The sequence below is a fragment of the Zonotrichia albicollis genome, chromosome 12, assembly GCF_047830755.1.
Source record: "Zonotrichia albicollis isolate bZonAlb1 chromosome 12, bZonAlb1.hap1, whole genome shotgun sequence".
Classification (NCBI taxonomy): domain Eukaryota; kingdom Metazoa; phylum Chordata; class Aves; order Passeriformes; family Passerellidae; genus Zonotrichia; species Zonotrichia albicollis.
Genome location: NC_133830.1, coordinates 13162711 through 13180263, shown reverse-complemented (window position 1 = coordinate 13180263; position 17553 = coordinate 13162711). Strand labels below are relative to the sequence as shown.

The following is a 17553-nucleotide window of genomic DNA, read 5'->3' as shown; positions in this document are numbered from 1 at the left end:
TATGAATCAACTAAGCAGCTTAATGACTGTTACGCTTATAAATTTATTTCCCTCTCAGTTTAATAGTTACAATACCTGCTCTCTGATAGCTCATAATGTAAAAAATCTTCTACCTCCAATCATTAATTAAATAGATTTTTTTTTTTTTTTTGCTTTGAAAATCACAATTGGAAACAGCATGTCATGGTCAGACAGTTCAGGTTTAGATTTTTCCTTGCAGTTTTCACTTACAGCTTGTCCATTTTATTTCAGTGAAATGAGGGATTACAGCACAACAGATGAGGAGTGTAGTAAAGCTGGTCTAAAGACTGGCTGAATAGCAGGACTGCAGTTTACTCCTTGTGTGGGTGGGCCAAAATTTGTTGTTGTCACTGAGGGTGAATGACCCTAAAATCAATTTTCCTTGCAGTGTTTTTCCCCTTGGAAGCACAGCATAGATGAAGGCTGTTTGCGGGGTTTCCAGCTGACTGGACTGGGCTCAGCAGCCCTTTCCCTCAAAATGGGTCACAGGGGAAATTCACACCACCTTGCAAAACTTCTGCAGCTTCTAAATTCTGATTGTGAAACCTTGAAAAACCCCAAGCATGTTTTTCTGTTAGATTTTTCTGTTTAAGTAGGGCGTATCTAGAGGGAGCTTGCTTAATGAAGCAAAACACCAAACCATTTTAAATACATTAAAACATTCAAGATCCAAAAAATCCCTCTAGAGCGGTTTGTGGAATTTGCAGTGATTTACTCTTCTGTATCATAAGCAAGTGCATATTAAGGAAAACAGGATTTACTAAGGTTCTGAAGTAAACAAAGGTGGAAATTTCCTAGTGCTGAGTGTGCATGTGCCAGATGTTAGCAGTACCATCTAGAACTTAGAAATGGCAGGCCATTTCCCTCAGCATCACTTTCAGCAGAAAGCTGTAGAGATAAAGCTGAGAGTTAATGCATTACTTGCTTACCAAACAGCTGGGATTAATTTTTTTTTCCAGTAAAATTCACTATTGCAGTAGCAATTTGACAGCCTCTGTTTTACTTATTTGGGTTTTTTAAACATTTTGTCCCAGGTCATCGCTGTGCTTGGCATAGTATAAAATGGACAAAGGGATGGATTCATCAGTGCAAAGGAGCAGGGGCTGAGAGAGCAACACAGAGAAAAATGCTTCATGTGTCGGGGAGCTGATGGTGGCTCCAGCTCAGGCAGAGGACAGATGAGCCCCGAGGCAGGTTGTGCCCCAGCTGGAGCAGTTGATGGAGCATTGTGTCAGCAGAGGAGAGCTCTGTGCAGGAAGCCCCCCTGACATCCATTCCCATTCTTAGCATGAGCCCAGCCCCTCGTGCACAGGGCTCTGGGGTGGCAGGCAGCCAGTCACTGAGCCTGTTCACCTGCTCCAAGGCTCCTGGGGGAAAGGGGGATCCTCCATGGGGCTTTTACAGCTGCACGAAACAATGAATTCGCTCCTTAGTCCTTACCCAGAGGATTTTTAAATTCTGCTATTGTATTATTTGCAAGAGCATTGCATCTCTTTTGCACAGTGCCCAGGAAACGAACTGCACTCCATGTAAAAATGAGCTGGAGGCATTTTGAAAAGTTATCAGTCTAATGGTGGACATTTTAGAGAAAAACAAGCCAAACATGCAGGGACTGTGTAATGGGGAAAGGCTGCCCACATGCAGAGCATAAGTGTCTGTCTTTTGCCACATTATTATACATCTCTCATGCTTGTCATTACCAAATCTTACCCATTTCCTTCATGAGTTTTTTTCCTGCTGAGGAGGAAAAAAAGGTAGTGCTGGCTGTGAGGGGGCTCTGAGGTGGCATAATTCACACACCAGGGAACTGAAGAGCAGGTGTTGGAATGCAAAAACTGGAGCATGGGCTTGCTGCTCTTGCTGACATGGCCTGAGCAGCTGTGCACAAGGAGCTCAGAGCAACTCTTTATCTTGACTGTGTATTGACATTTTCACCAAATCAAAAGGACCAAATAAATAAAATGCCTTAAACAGAATATTGAATATTTTAACAGTATGAATAGCATATATGAGTAAGAATGCCATACTAGGAATATTTGAGATCATACTATAATCAAATTAGTTTAGAAAACCACAAACAATGCATCCCTTCTCCTTTTTATTATCAAGTTGAAGATATCCATTAGGATACTGCTACAACTTGTTTCATTTTATAGATCTCTACTAAAAAGTCTGTTCTTTCATTGTGCCTTAATTCACACACCGATAAAATTCATGCAGAAACATCCATTTTGTAGCATTTGAATTATGGGCTGGTGCATTGATTCAGAAAGTTCTGGATTCAGACAGACCATCTTAACTGTCTTGCCAAAATTGCCCCATCTAGAAAAACCACAGCTCAGAAGTTCTTTGCAGCTGCCAGGTTTTCTGCTGAGCTTAATAAAGCTCAATATTGCAGCTCCACAGAAGCTCTGATCTTGTCAAATGATTAAAATTGTAGTGAGGCCTCTTTCATGTTGGTCTGTTCTCGTTAACAGAAAGTAAGTGAAGGCAAGTGATGCATTTAAATAAGGCCTGATGAAATTTTAGCCTTGCAATTTGTCAGTCCTTCATCACTATTGCATGATGTGGGCTCCAGATGCCACGGTTGTGATGTGTAAGGATATTCAACATCTACTCACTGAAAGGGAGTGGTGACAGCTCAAATAGCTGAGGCTCTGCTGTTCTCAGTGCTGTCCGGTTGGAAGAGATGCTTTAGAGAATTAACAAGGCTGGGATCACCTAAGCACACCGTTCTAGTTGTAGCCTACATTTTCTGTGCCCTCCCATATTTGTAAATTATATATTGCTTTTTTAATTTCAGTCACACTGTGTAGGGATGAATGTTTCAGAGCACATGCAATGACCATTCTGTTACTGTAGTTCTGCTCCACCATGTTTGTTGAAACAGGAAAAAGTGGGTGAGATATGGTTGGGCAAAGGTAATACTTGTAAATTTTAAAGCAGACAGCATTAAAAGAAAAAAGCCCAAACTGTTAAACAAAAGATGTGGCCTTGAAATAAAAGTTTAGCACAGACAGTGCAGAGGTTCATAGCAATGTTGGAAACCCTGGCCTTGAGGACTGCCCAAAGGTTTCACAGGCATCTGTTTACACCAATTATTACTGTTTGAGGCTGCTTCTGATGAAACATTCCTCCTTTGTATCTTCTTTTTGGAAATAAGCAAAAAACACGACAGACATACACCACATCATACTTCTTGAAAACTTGTTTTATTTGTTCTCTCTGGTTTCTAACATGGAATTGTGTGTGTTTTCACAGGGTTTTTCACTCAGATCTCTACCCTGGCTGATGTGCAGGAGAACGTTATGGAATATCTCCATGTCCTCAGCCGTCCCAAGGTCATTGACCAGGAGCACGACGTCGTGTGGACTGAAGCGTACATTGACAGCACTGTGAGTCTGCATGATAAACCAGAAATATTGTGCTAAAAACTCTCATTATGAATCTGCTTTATGTTGCTGGAATGTGCAGTGTAAGAATTGGGACTTGATATCTTTATGCTACAAGCAAATAATTCAATATTACTGAGCTTTAGCAGATACTTATATATTATAATTACATAGAAAATACTGAAAAAAATATAAGTAACAGAATAATTTTGAAGTTTATAATGTCCAAACCTATATTTCTTTTATTAATCAAAAATGGGCATTGAACAGATATTGATTATATTGAGTAAACATTTTTTCTATATGTTTTAGAACATGTAAGTGAATATGTGGGTATAAAGATACAACTGACAAGAATCAATAATTTTAGTGTAGAAAAGTGAGTTAACATCCAACTGTGATAACTTGGGGAAGAATATTGAGAAGATTCTGCTTTTTGAAGTGTATTGAATGGGTGATATGCTAAAATAATTGTAATAATTATCCAATTTTAACTTGACACCCTTGTGAAATATTAGAGTTAAGGCACAACTTTCTATTATGCAGTGACTGAGCTCTTGTGGTACTTCTATGTGGTAGCATGTGTGGTAAATCATCAGATTTGCAGGTAAAACTTGTTCAATTTCATGGATTGGTCTGAAATGGAGTTTTATCTATTTTCTTTTGCTTACTATATTTCCTTTGTTCCAATTAAAATATTTTGGTTAGTGTATTATCTATAGAACAAGAGTCTGTAAAAATGTCTGCTGTTTAGCACAGGAGATGCCAAATATTCAATATAATGGATAGAAGATCACAAATTACTCATGATGCAGATGTTTCTTTCTTGCTGTTTTAAATTTTCAGTTGATGGGTAAGGTGGGAGAATCTCACCAGCTTCACTCTGATATTTGGTGGGTTTTGTTTGTTTTGAATCTGTGTTGCTTCTAGATGGTTCAGTCTTAAATCTGTATAAAACCACCCTGGCAATAGAGCTTTTATTTTATTTTCACAATTGTTTAGGCCTTTTCTAGTCTTCATTTATGACTATGGATAATGAAAAATAAGTACTTAAACTGCAGTTATAAAGGAGAAACAAAAAGTTAATTGCTTTAGAAGGAATTCGCCTATCTCTGATTCCTTTTTAAAAATAATGTATTAATCCATCTCCCCTTTGCTCGCTTCCTTTTATTGAACCATACGATCAGATGAACAGAAAATATGTTTTATTACTGTGCCTTAAGGGCTTCCCATGAAATGGGGAGATGACCAGGAGAATCTTGTTCTCATTCACTTTATATTTTTTAAACATTTGAAGTAATCAGTGTGTGAATGTAGAAGGGAGTTTGTGTTTGCTGGAGAGAGTAGCAGGAAGACACTCAGGTAAATGATGTCCTGGTGCAACTGTCTCTCTTTGCCTATGAATCATTCATTAAAAGTATTGTAAACAAAATCTTTTTCCTTTCTCAATACCAAGTCATCCCCTCTACCCACCAACAAAGTGCAAATTGCTCTCTCAGAATTAATTTGATGCTTTACTCTTGCTTTTGCCTGTTAATCCGTATTTCCTCGATCTTTGCAGGGAGGAAAATACACATAAAAATTAGTCTAACTTTCAGGGATTCTCCTATAGGTTATGGAAAAGCTAAGGGAAATTAACAATTTGATGTTGTGTGAAATGCTAAGTGAATGCAGCAGAGCTGAGTAAAAGCAAGTGGATTTAAGAACACTAGAGGGAGTGTAGAGAGGGAATCTTGAGAAGACCAGAAAATCAGACACTGGAGCTGTTAAAATCTTGAGTAACAGAACTGCTTAAATCCAAACAAAATGTCTTTTGATGCAGTCAAAACACTTCCAGGTTCTTCTCTTGTCTTCCTACTCTCTTGACTAAACTAATCAATGTCACTGTGAACACACTCTCACATACGCACATATAAATATATTATGTATATATACATATGCCTGCACTCATGTACGTATGTGCACACATATATTGTAAGTGCATGAAAGCTCCATTCAGGCCCCTAATGGGTTGGATTCTATAAGAAAAGATTGAAAAAGTAAATGCCATTATCTGCTTCCTTGCAAGCTACCTTTTTCCTTCCTCTTCCATCATTCTTCCCACAAAAAACCCCAAAAAGCCCCCTAAAAACAAAAAAACCAAAACCACAAAAAAAAAAACCAAAAAAAACCCAAACCAAACAGGCAAAGCAACAGGATAAATTAGGGTATATAATACAAAATATACAATACAAAACTTGAAAATAGAAATGAAGAGAACCTTTTACCAAACCAGGATTGCTTCTGCCTCAGCTGAGGGCTGCTGCCTGAGTGCTATTTTCAGAGACAGATTCCCTGGCCATCTCTAATGCTTTGACATTGGAAGTGCTGTTAAAACAATCTTCTCCTCCCATAACTTGTTGATTTTCACAGACAGTTTGTGTGGCTGCTGCTTGGACCTTTCCCAGTTAGAAATATTAGTGTATTTCCAGACATCTTAAATGTTCTTATCACCCTGCAGTGTGTGAACAGCCAGGGTTAGATTCCCAGGGCTACATTTCCATGGTTGCACTTGGTGTCATTGTGCCCTAACAGCATGGAATATCCTTCCCCCAAACAGCAGAGCTAACTGGCCAGCTGTGCTGTTTCTGAGCAACATTAGGCTGTAACATTCAGGGATCCAGACAGAAAGAAGCTGGACAGTAATAATCTTAGGATAGAAAATACTTCCCCTGTCACCTCAGACTGTTCTCATCCAGTATTTGTGCAGGACAAAGGCATCAGTGAAAGCCAGAAGTTAGTTCATTTAAGTGTTTGATACCATTTAGGAATATTCCCAGAAGAGTTTTGTTACTAAAACAAAGCATCTAATTCCTGTGTCTGTTCATCTTTCCTGTATGAGGATGTCTGCAAAATGTTCATATAGCTGCCTCTTCAACATGGTTTTGGCATTCCTGAGGAGCTTCACATACTATTAGAAAAAATGCAACCTCTATAGAAGTGGAAATCTCTGGCAAGGTGTGATATGCAGAAAGCATGACATGGATTTATGTGGGTCAGGGCTGTGTCCTTTGGCGCTGTCAGGATTGCTGCTTGATGTAAAGCAACTGAGACAAGGCCTCTCTGGTGACTCCATGCTTCCCTTTCTCCTGTCCCTGCACTTTTTTCTCTCCCCAGTGTTTCCTGTCTTTCTGAGAGGTAACCAGAGAGCTTCTACGCTCATTTTTAGTTACCCTTCATTGTTAAGTTTATTTCCTTTAAACCCAGGGTTTCATGTTGGAAATATGATTATCACTGTGTAAAGCCTCATGGCTTTCAGAACCAGGACTTTTGACATAGGAGTGATAGAATTCTAACAAGTGGCTCTGGCTCTTGGAGAAACAACAGGTTTCTGAAAAATGGATTCAGGTCTGTGGGGAGCTGAACTGGTTGTACTTGGTTGGTGGTATTTGGTTTTGGTACTCACCTGGGAAACAGTCTTTAGAGTATTATCTTGGGCTAATTCTGAAGTCAGCTTCAGAATAGTTGGGAATGCTAGTCTTGTAATGGGCCATTAGTTGAAGTGCTGCCAATACCTTCAGGCTAAAATCTTGGAATTGAATTGAGGCAAACATTACCTCGCTGTCTCAGTTTCCAATCAGAGGAGTTCTTTGCTTAAAAAGAGAAAATTATTGTTTCCCTGAATATTTTGGGATGAATGTCTGATGCTCCAGAATTTGAGTTCATTTAAAGCAGCAATGTTCTGAGCCATTACAGGTCATGGTTCATCATAATATGAATGGGGAGTGCTTTGCTCTTTGTAATTTTCTTCTGTGTCAGAGTACCATGTGCTGATTCTTCACTTGCATTTTCCCCACAGACATACATTCTATTATGGCTTTTAGTTCAATTCTAGTTCAAATCTACAGCTGCTGTTTTTCATATGTGTATTTGTAAATATAAATATATTTTCCCCATTTCATTTTTTTTATGAAAGATTTAATATTTGACAGTATTTTCTGATCAAAAGACTGATGCTTTCCTAGGAAGGCAACCAAGAACCTTATTTCTTTTTATGAGGCAGTAAATGGAGGTAGCTCCACTGAAGTAAAGCCTTTAACAGCCATTTCTAAAATGCTTATGATGGGTGTTACAATTACATTATTATGTAGATGGTAAAATAAATTCATCTTCCTCCTTTAAAAAGATGAAGATGATGATGAATTTATTCATCTTCCTCCTCTAAAAAAAAGCAAGTACTATGCAGGCATACTTTTTACTCTGATCCAAGTTCTTTACAGAAATGCAGTAGCAATTTAGCAATTACGGGAAGCTCATTCCTCCCAGCTGGCACATCAGAATCCAGGTGTTTTGTGCATGAAAATTTAAATTCGAGGATACAGTTCTGACAAAGGAGAATTATAAACCAGTTCCAGAGAGGCACTATATATACATATATATATATATGTATGTATATATATATATGTATGTATTTATATATATATATACACATATGTATGTGTGGACAGAGTTATACAAGAAGGCCCTCCAGACTGAAAGCTGTTACTCTAGGCATATTTTTCTACCCAGGACTTGCTGGTGAGGCATTAAAATGTTTAGTGCTTCTTCCATTCTCAGTTTTCTTTGTGTTCAATGCACAGAAGAGCTTTCATGAAGTAACAAAAATAAAATAGTACCCCATTTCCACTCGCTTCTATTCCCAGAGATATCTTCAAATACTTTTGGTGGCACAAGTTAATTGTGCTATTATAGTAAGAGGGTGTATTTAGCATTTCTATAACAGTAAAGGTTCCCCAGGCCTCAATTTCAAAAAAGTAACTTCTAGATTGCAGTACTGGTAGGCATTAAAATGGATCAGTGTGTTCAGAATGTTCAGGCACGTCTAAAGTAAGTAAATATTGGTAATCACTGCAGAACTGAATGTCAGCAAGTGTCATTAATCAGCAGCTGAGATAAGAAAATTTGCTCACAATATTTTTTTTTTTAATGCACTAAGAACTGGAAATCTATGTTTCTTTTTTCCCAGTCCCACTTTGGATTTGGTTACACGCTCCAACCTTCCCTTTGTGGCCAGCATCTCTTAATCTCTAAGAATTTACAAGTCTTTATCAGAGAATGTCATCACCACCAAGTGCTTCTGAGGTTCTCATGGGAATTTTCTTTTCTCACTTTGACATTTGAGCAAATTGGTTTAGGGAAGAAAAATCCCATGCATGGATATCAGGCCTTCCACCATGTAGGATTGTTCATAAAATAAGGTTCTTCAAGCTCTGCTTTTTCCCCTACACATCTCAGTGGTCTTTTGAAGGTTCTGATACGGGAGAAAAGCAGAAAGTAGCCCAGGAAATGCTTTTAATTCAGCACTTCAGTTTGGATTAATTTTCCTGGGAAAGTACAGCAGTTCTGACCATTTCACCTTGAGGCTTCCATGGGACCACAGCTGCAGCAGTGGCATTCTGATGTGTCTGCACTGGGACCTCGGGGCTCTGGGACAGTGCTTGAGCCATTGGCACTGCTGATCCATGCAGCTGCATGTGCACTGCTGAAAAACCTGCAAAAACAGGTTGTGCACACATTTATAGGGAGGTGCAATATCCCTTTTTGCTGGTGACTGGTGCACTGTTTGTGGAAATCTTCATTGGCAGTCTCATAAAAAAGAAAGCATTTGAGCCAACGTTTTTATGAGTTCTGTGGCCCAAATTTTTCAGTTGCTATAATTAAGTATCTCATTTTCTCCCAAACAGTTCTAATCTGTTTGTTTTACTGCTGGGTCTAGAATAAATGAATTATCATGAAACACATGAACTGTTTCAAATTCACTAAGTTCTGTGTCAACTGTCAAAAAACATAATGAGTTCTGGAGACAGTCAGTGAATGAACCTCTAAACTGAATAGAATTCATGCTCTCCAATTGTCTTTTAGATGCAGCTCAAAACAACAATGGATGTTGTTCTTTTATGTTAGAAAATGAACATTTGATTTACTCCTGCGCAGCAGCAGGGTGCTCATCAGTGCAGGGAATGTTTTCTGCCATTTATGTTTGTGCTTAGCTCCCACATTCACACACCAAGACAGGAGTCTGGGTGTAGTGTGTCCCAACAAAACACATAAATTGAGACCCCTGAAATCAAAACTGGGGCATGCACAGGAAAATCAAGCCCATAAGGACCTAGTGGGGATATAGATGCTTAAAATAAGAATGGTTATTCCATGGAAACAGAGTACATGCAAATAAGGTTTCATCACAGGAAGCACCTATGCACACATTATGGACACAAGATTGTGTTGCTTTCAGCTTTTTGAAGGAAACTCCTTCTTTTGATAAATTACACGTTTGTTTTCCTCCACTGCTAATGCTGGAACTTTACAGTATTAGGGCAATTTCCAATGATTGCATTAAGCAAAGAACATTACTACAGAGAGCTAATTGCTAGTTGTCAAAGTCACAGAAAAACTGTTGTAAGGAAATAGCAATACTTAGTTTAATGAATTAACACTTTTCATGTGTATTACTCTACGTGGTATTTACACTGTAAAATGCTATAAGTGATACATAAAAAAGAAGTTTAAAACATCAAAACCAAAACTAAAAGTCCTGCACTTAAAGAGGAACATAAAATTTCCTGCTGGGGATGTGGAACATGGAATGCCATCTGTATTACATGGCACTGAGAAAACTGATTATGTTTGGACCTCTATTTCATAGCAGATGGGTTCATTAAATTTAATAGCCTCCAGAGCCTTTAGAAACAGTGTTAAAAACATGTGGAACATGCTGAGACACTTCACTTCTCGCCCCACAGTCATTATAACTCTGGCACAGACTATAAATATTACACTACTTTATTTCCATTGAATCGGATTACTATTATAATTATTTTCCATACGGTACATTTACATGAGAAATGCAGAATGCAATTTGTTCTCTTCAAACTTTGAGATATGCAGTTGATGTCTTTAAATGCATTTTACAGTTCTTTGCACTTGGAGGCTTTTATATAGAATTTATTTTTATCTTCCTGTGACATCAGGAAGCAGCTGTAATGCCACAGCAAAGCTGGGTCTTAAGCAGCTCTGCTCCCAGTGTGGTGCAAATAAGACAAGCATTAGGTTAAACAATTGAAGGGAAATCACAGGAGTGCTACATCTTGGCTTTTAGCTCTAAATTGCCAAAAGATTCTCTTTTCTAGTATTTTATTATTTATATGATGAGATAACTTCAGTTTGACCTTGGTCTCTGTTCATCTTTTATCACTGGATGAAAGAGAGATTAAATATCTAATTTTGAATCAGATTAGTTCCTACAGAAATATTGCTTCAAACAAAGTAAAGTCTCATCTTTTTGAAATATTCTCAGTATTTGATAAAGGATTATTTTACTACTTAGATTTTTATTTTAAATAATACTTCCAATGAAAACAAGTAAGTTTTACAATGTTTAAGTGCTTTGACCCCTGTCTAACCTTCTCCCACATTTTCATTTACTACATGTTCTGATATTTAAACTAAATTACAGTTGAAGAAATTGTTCTCCTTGGTCATGATCTTTTTTTTTTTTTTTTCAAAAAATAACTGTTTCCCAATACCCATATCAGCTTCTTATTGTACAATGTAATTATCTTTCCACTTCCTTTCCTGCAGAATCCTGTGACTATCCTGTCTTTTACTGTTTTTCTAAGGTCACTCTTGGTTTTGGACTGCACTGATAGTTTTAATGTGGGTTTTCACCTTCTTCATATCACTGACTTCAACTCCACTTTTGCCACTGACCACCGCTGATATTATTATCATGACCTGCCAATTTTAATAAATCACCAAAGTCCTGCCACAGTACATGATGGATGACTACAGAATTAAATAACAATTCCTTCCTCATATAATTTATATTTAAAGTAATAGGTAAGAATGACCAGTTGCTTTAAAAGGGCAGAGAATGAAAGGACATAGTAAGACAGGGTAGGTCAATGCAATAATTCATTACTGGTCTTTCAAACAGTAGTACTCCCTTCTACAGATTTCCCACACAAGTCTCTAGGTCTCAAGAATCATGGAATTCTTGCTTGTGTTTGGTTAAACTTGATTTGAGGGAATTCCATTAGGCAGAAATGTTTCATAATATCCAACCTAAACCTTCCCAGGTGCAACTTGAGGCTGCTTCCTCTTGTCCTGTCACTTGTTACACCTGGGAGAAGAGACTGACCCCACCTGGCTACAATCTTCTTTCAGGTGCTGTAGAGCCATAAGCTCCTCCTGAGCCTCCTTTTCTCCAGGCCAAACACCCCAGCCAGTCCCAAGGAGGTTTGTGCTCCAGCCCCTTCCCCAGCTCCCTTGCCCTTCTCTGGACACACTCCAGCCCCTCGATGTCTTTGTGTAGTGAGAGGCCCAAAACTGAACCCAGGATTTGAGCTGTGGCCTCAGCAGTGCCCAGTACAGGGGGACAATCACTGCCCTGGTCCTGCTGGCCACACTGTCACTGATACACCCAGGCTGCCCACCTGGGCTCAGCTTCACCTCCTTTTGACTTACAACCCAATATCATGTTCCATTGAGCAGCTTTCCAGTCACTCTGCCCCCAAGCCTGGAGTGCTGTGTGGGGCTGTTGTGACCCAAGTGCAGGACCCATCTTTACCTTGTTGAACCTCACACCACAGGCCTTGGCCCATGGACCCAGCCTGTCCAGATCCCTCTGCAGGGCCCTGCTACCCTCAGCAGATCAACACTCCCACCTAACTTGGAGTCATCTGTAAATGTACTGAGAGTACCCTCCATCCCCTCACCCAGAGCACTGATAAAGACATTAAACAAGAATGGCCCTAGCACTGATCCCAGGGGAGCAGCACTGGTGACTGGCTCCAGCTGGATGTAACTCCATTCCCCAGCACTCTCTGGGCCCAGTCACCCATCCAGTTCTTTGCCCAGCAAATGTTCACCTTTCCAAGCCATGAGCAGCCTACTCCTCCAGGAGAATGCTGTGGGAAACTGTGTCAAAGGCTTTCCCTCCTTGATTCTTGCTCTAGACAGGTGTAATGTTTTGTAACTTGCAGTCAACTGGGTCCTCCCTGGTTAGCCAGAACTGCTGATAAATAATTGAAACTGGCTTCTGAGATGAAAACTGATTGGATGTGTTTGAATAAAAATCCATAGAACTACAAATGTCAGTAGGTTTCACCTGCTGGATGTTCTCCCACCAGTTACTGTGTACAAATGACAAAGAATTGCTCTGCTGTTGAATTTGATTAACAGGAGTATTCATGCCAAAAGGGTATTGGTCCCACTTGCAGACACCTGCACACTGGAGATAGAGCAGCTTGGGACCATTTCCAGCTGGGCTCTGCCAATGACTTACAGTGCCTTTGACTAAGAGGATGCTTTGCATTTCCACCTTATTTCACAAGGAATTTTCTAGTTTTGTTGTGACACAGAAATAAGATCAAAAGGTGATGAGACACAGACTAGAGAAAGAATTTGATTCTACATCCCTACATGCCATGGTGAATCCAGCATTTAGGAGGACAGATCTGTCCTGTCCTCATTTCAGTCTTTCATAAAGACATTCATCTTTTGTTTTACTGCCTCTACTCTGAGTGAAATTGAGTTAATTATAAGGAAATTGTAGGTATTTTGTCTGATATATTATTTTTTTCTGGCATATTCTCGTCTTTAGTTTTCACATAATATGTTTTTAGGGTAAATGATAATGTAGGAAAGCAATGATTTTAGTATAATGTACTAAATCCCATCCTTTGATCTCATATTTATCATTCCTTGACTTTCTGGAAGGAACAGGGCAGTGAAGATGAAATGTAATTTATCTGCACTGCTGGAGTAAAAACCTGCAATAATAAGAAAGGCTTATTCAATTATTGGTACTATTTGAGCTTTGGTTCAGTGGCAGAATTCAGTGCAAAAAAGGAGAATAGAGAATAAATGGAAATAATCTTCTCTTTTGTCTATTCTTCTGCAGATATAGAAGTCTTCAGTTATTTATAGCTCTTTTTGTATTACGAGGAGTTTTTGCATACAACCCAGTCATATATGCACAATAAGCATAAACATTGAATTTTGTGTTTATCACAACCATTATGTGATTATGACTTTCTTAGAAGTTGGTTATTTGCAGAGAAATTATTCTGAAATATACTTTATAAGGAATAACAGGATATTTCTCACTGATGCTCTTGCTTCTTGACAACCAGGTGTCTAGCCTTGGTCCACACCACCGTATTTTGTCAGATCAGATCTTTCCAAGCAGAAATTTCCATGAAAGATTAGTTTAAAGATGATCTATCCAGTTAGTAAATGACCTTCAGCAACATCAGTGCCATCAGGAGAAAGTTTAGAACCCATCCTGTAATATGAAGAGTCCATAAATACTCCATGGCTGTTTCAATGAAGCGTAGCTGTAAAATCTCAATGTGAAACTAGAATGGGTGAGATGCATTAGCTTTGTGCTTATTAGTAGGGTACAAAGGCAGAATCTGGTCCTCAAAGCAGAGCTAGTGACCAGGATGCAGCATTGATGATGCCTTTGTTATTTATGATGGCAGCATTAACCATGTCTGTAATACCAACCTCCCCACAAGATGATAGAAAAATTTATAGAAAAAAGAATCTATTTATATATTAGGAGCTTATCCAACCAAGAGATTTCACAACATTAAATGATGGAGTTTTCTAAGAGTTCTTTTTAATTCTTTGTTTTATCTTATAGTTTAAAAACAATGCTTTTAGCAGTTAAGAGACTTAAACCTGCCTTCTGATCTTGTACATCTCTGCTAGCTAATAAAATCAGTTGCTCTGCTTAGGCATGTGAACCTGAAACCACATGGTGGTCACCTTGCATAGTATTTTAGCATAATATTAATTTATTTCCAAAATACACATTGAGCATTTGATTCTCAAATTTTTATACAAAACCTGGACAAAATTTTTATCGAGATTTGTTTCTGGGAGCATCCCTCTTCCCTGATAAAGCAGAACAGCACATTTTAACATCTACCTGAGCTCATTGCCTGGGCTTCATGTAGTATTTTTATGCAGCTTTTTGCACATTTTTTCCTTTTTTTTCTTTATGCTTCATCTGAACTTTTTCAGATGTGATTTGAGATGGACTCATCAGTATTTTGCCCTTTCAGAGGCAAGTTGACAAATAAGAAAAAAGATTATTTGAAAGGGAATCAAGATTTTTGAAAGGTTTGAAGCTTCTCATTTAACTGTTGTGCAGAAGCTGCATTTCCTGCTGGTTTCTGGTGCCCTTGAACTATTATAATATCTGTGGATTTCTTCTCAGCAAATGAAATGATCCTAATAGTTTTGTGCAGCCCTTCTTCCTTTGAAACCATCTCCTGTTGTTTATCAGCTCAAATGACCCTATGAGCGTGTGGCTCCATCTTGTTCTGCCCTGCAGCCTCCTGCTCCTCACAGAGCAGTTCTGGGCCATTGCTCACTGACATTGCCTCCAAGGTGTTTTGTGCCAGCTAAATACATAATCTGTGCAACATTTCTGCTCATTCAGAGGCAATTAATGGGGGAGAAAAAATACCCAATAAAATACAATAATTATTCTGAATGTGTTTGTTAGGCAGCTAAAGCAGTTTGTTCCCTCTAAAAATGATCCAGTGTTTTCATTCTAAAAGATAATTGGTTCCAGCACTTAGAGCTTTGTACTGGTTCCAGTCTTTGCATCAAACTTCTAGAATCAAAAAGTTAATTTCAAAACATTTTTGGAAGGACTTGTCTTGAAGCAAGTAAGAGAAAGAGTAAGTTCCATTAATTACAACCTCCTCTCCTCCAAACACAGCTCCATTTTCCTTAGCTTTGATATTCCTAGAACCTTTTGCAGCACAAATTCATTCCTTACAAGATCAGTTTAGTCCTCTAGTTAGCAAAAGCAGATAGATTAATTGTATACACAGCCTTATTGATGAGATCCTCCTTATTGATGATTTTCTTCCTTCTGCTTGATTTTTCTTGTCGTGTAAGCTGAATTTCAGACATTTGAAATCAATCAGTTATTTTTCTACTTTTCTTCATGTGTTGTGTGCTAAACATTTCACAGTAGTTTTGCAGGTGCCTTGTTTTGCACTGGCATTAGCTAAAGCTAATTGTTTTTTCAATTCGAAGTTCATTGATTTCATTATAAAGTAAAAATAAAATCAAAAACTGCCTCAATAAGACGCTTAAATGAATAAGAATCTTAAATAAGAAGCTTAAATGAGCAAAATCATCTTGAATTAAATAGTGTAAATAAGTCCTGTCAGTCCTCTGATATTAGGGCAGTTTTTTTACAGAATCCAATTATTTTTTTATTCTTAACCCTGAATTATGTGTGACCTTTATAATGGGTCACTTTTGTCTTCATACCTGTAAATAGTGTCTCCTGCAACAATGCTTCTACAGGAAGCTGCTTGACATAAGTAACTTCCAGTCTGTTTCTTCATTGCACATTTTGTGATCACAGTCCAAAATGCTGGGAACTTGAAATGATGCCATTTGCATGTAAATGTCAGCAAAAGATTCTTCTTTATTAAATGCAAGATCCACGAGGTAAAACTGTCTGGTATGAATTGTGCTTAATTCCAACTTAGCTTTAAAGTTATAAAAGCCTTTTGTCACTGTAAAAAGCTTCTTTCCTGTGAGGCTGTGATCTCCATACAGCAAAGGAGAAATTATCTTGGGTTTCTAAGAGCCCTAAAAGGTCCAGATTATTTGTGACAGTAGGGGAGAAGGACAGAGCAATGGAATGGAAAATGAGTCTGGATGCACCTTCCACTGCTTCTGGCTGAGCAGCGCTCTGGACACACAAGAAATGGTATTACTGTATGAGAAAAGATGGGGAAAAACCTATGGTTTGGCATAATTCAACTATACATGTTCTTCTAGCCATTCCCTTCTTGGGCTGTGCTGGATGATTGTAAAACAGACAGCAGAGCATGACATCTCTTCTGTAAGTACAATCCCATTTTGTACAATCAGAGTGACATGCTAAAAATCACAAACACAATTAGGAAACTTGATTTTTTAGAAGACATTCTGGCTTGCTATACACATCCATTAGATCAGCACACTTTCATCTATCTTCAGAAAGATGATCTTCTTTCATCTTTAGATGTTGGTCTTACATTGATATGTAGAGCAAGTGAGAATTAATACAGTGCAAGATCAAAACCCCACTAAACTCATTGCAGGATCCTCATTGACTCTAATAGTTATTGTGTGAGACTTGCTTGGGTTGCCTTTGATTTTACTGTGAGAGAAAGAGGATATGTGACTGGCTCCTAAGAGGATTTATGATCAAGGATTAATTTTTTTGTTTCTAGGAGGACTGTCAAAGAACCTGTCTTTTTTCCAAATGTGGAAGGGCCTTTATGTGAGATGAACAAATGAATATGTGTATTTGCACCCATTTTCTGAGGCTGATTCCTTTTTCCTTCCTTCTCTTTCTCCCTTTTTTTTCTGTAAGAGATAAAAAGACTAGACAATAGATATACAAATTTTAATGTCAATTGCATCACTTAGTATCAGTGATGTGTATCTTACAACCACAAGTTTTCTTTGGAGTTGTCTATATTTAAAAGATTATTCAAATTCCATGCATTAACGTTTGTACAATTTTTAATTAGGAAGAATAGATCTTCTACATCGTAGATAAGAGAGTAGTTGTATCAGTAATTTCTATAGGGAATTATAAATCTAGTAATGTTTATACAGAATATATGTTTGCACATATAAGCAGCATTAATTGTGGACAAATATTTCATGCTTAGAAGTATTTAGTTATTGGTGTAATAATGAAAATAGGACTCACTCCCTTTAAACACAAGCATGAGGCCAAAATTTTGACCATGGTGTGTGGAATGCTTGTGAATTGTCTGATTCATTAATTGTTTCTGATGCTTTCATTTGTTGTCCTGTGGCTTATCTGTATAATTAACATAATTCTTTAAAAAATATTTTTAATAAGGTTTTAACCAAACTTTGCATTTAAAGGTAATCAATTGGATTAGTGTAAGTATAATCTTTCCTGTAAATGTTTTGCATTCATTAAAAAGAGAACATTTAGTTTATAGAAGTAAAATAATCACAGCCACAGACTCACAGAATATATGAGTATGGATTTTTTTTTTCTGTTAATTTTGCCATGAAGTTCAGAGAGCAGATG

At 37.9% G+C, this 17553-nt stretch overlaps 1 protein-coding gene across 4 annotated transcripts in view; it reads left to right on the top strand.

The window, feature by feature from the left end:
- The window catches only part of CACNA2D3 (calcium voltage-gated channel auxiliary subunit alpha2delta 3), a 382402-nt gene that overhangs the window by 244559 nt on the left and 120290 nt on the right, over positions 1 to 17553 (top strand). For all 4 annotated transcript variants that reach the window (XR_012582234.1, XM_074549898.1, XM_074549897.1 and 1 more), the window contains one exon: positions 3283 to 3416. Coding sequence is in view for 3 of the 4 variants with exons in the window: in XM_074549898.1 (XP_074405999.1) it covers positions 3283 to 3416 (134 nt within the window). In the remaining variant the exon portion in view is untranslated. The remainder of the gene's footprint in view (positions 1 to 3282; positions 3417 to 17553) is intronic.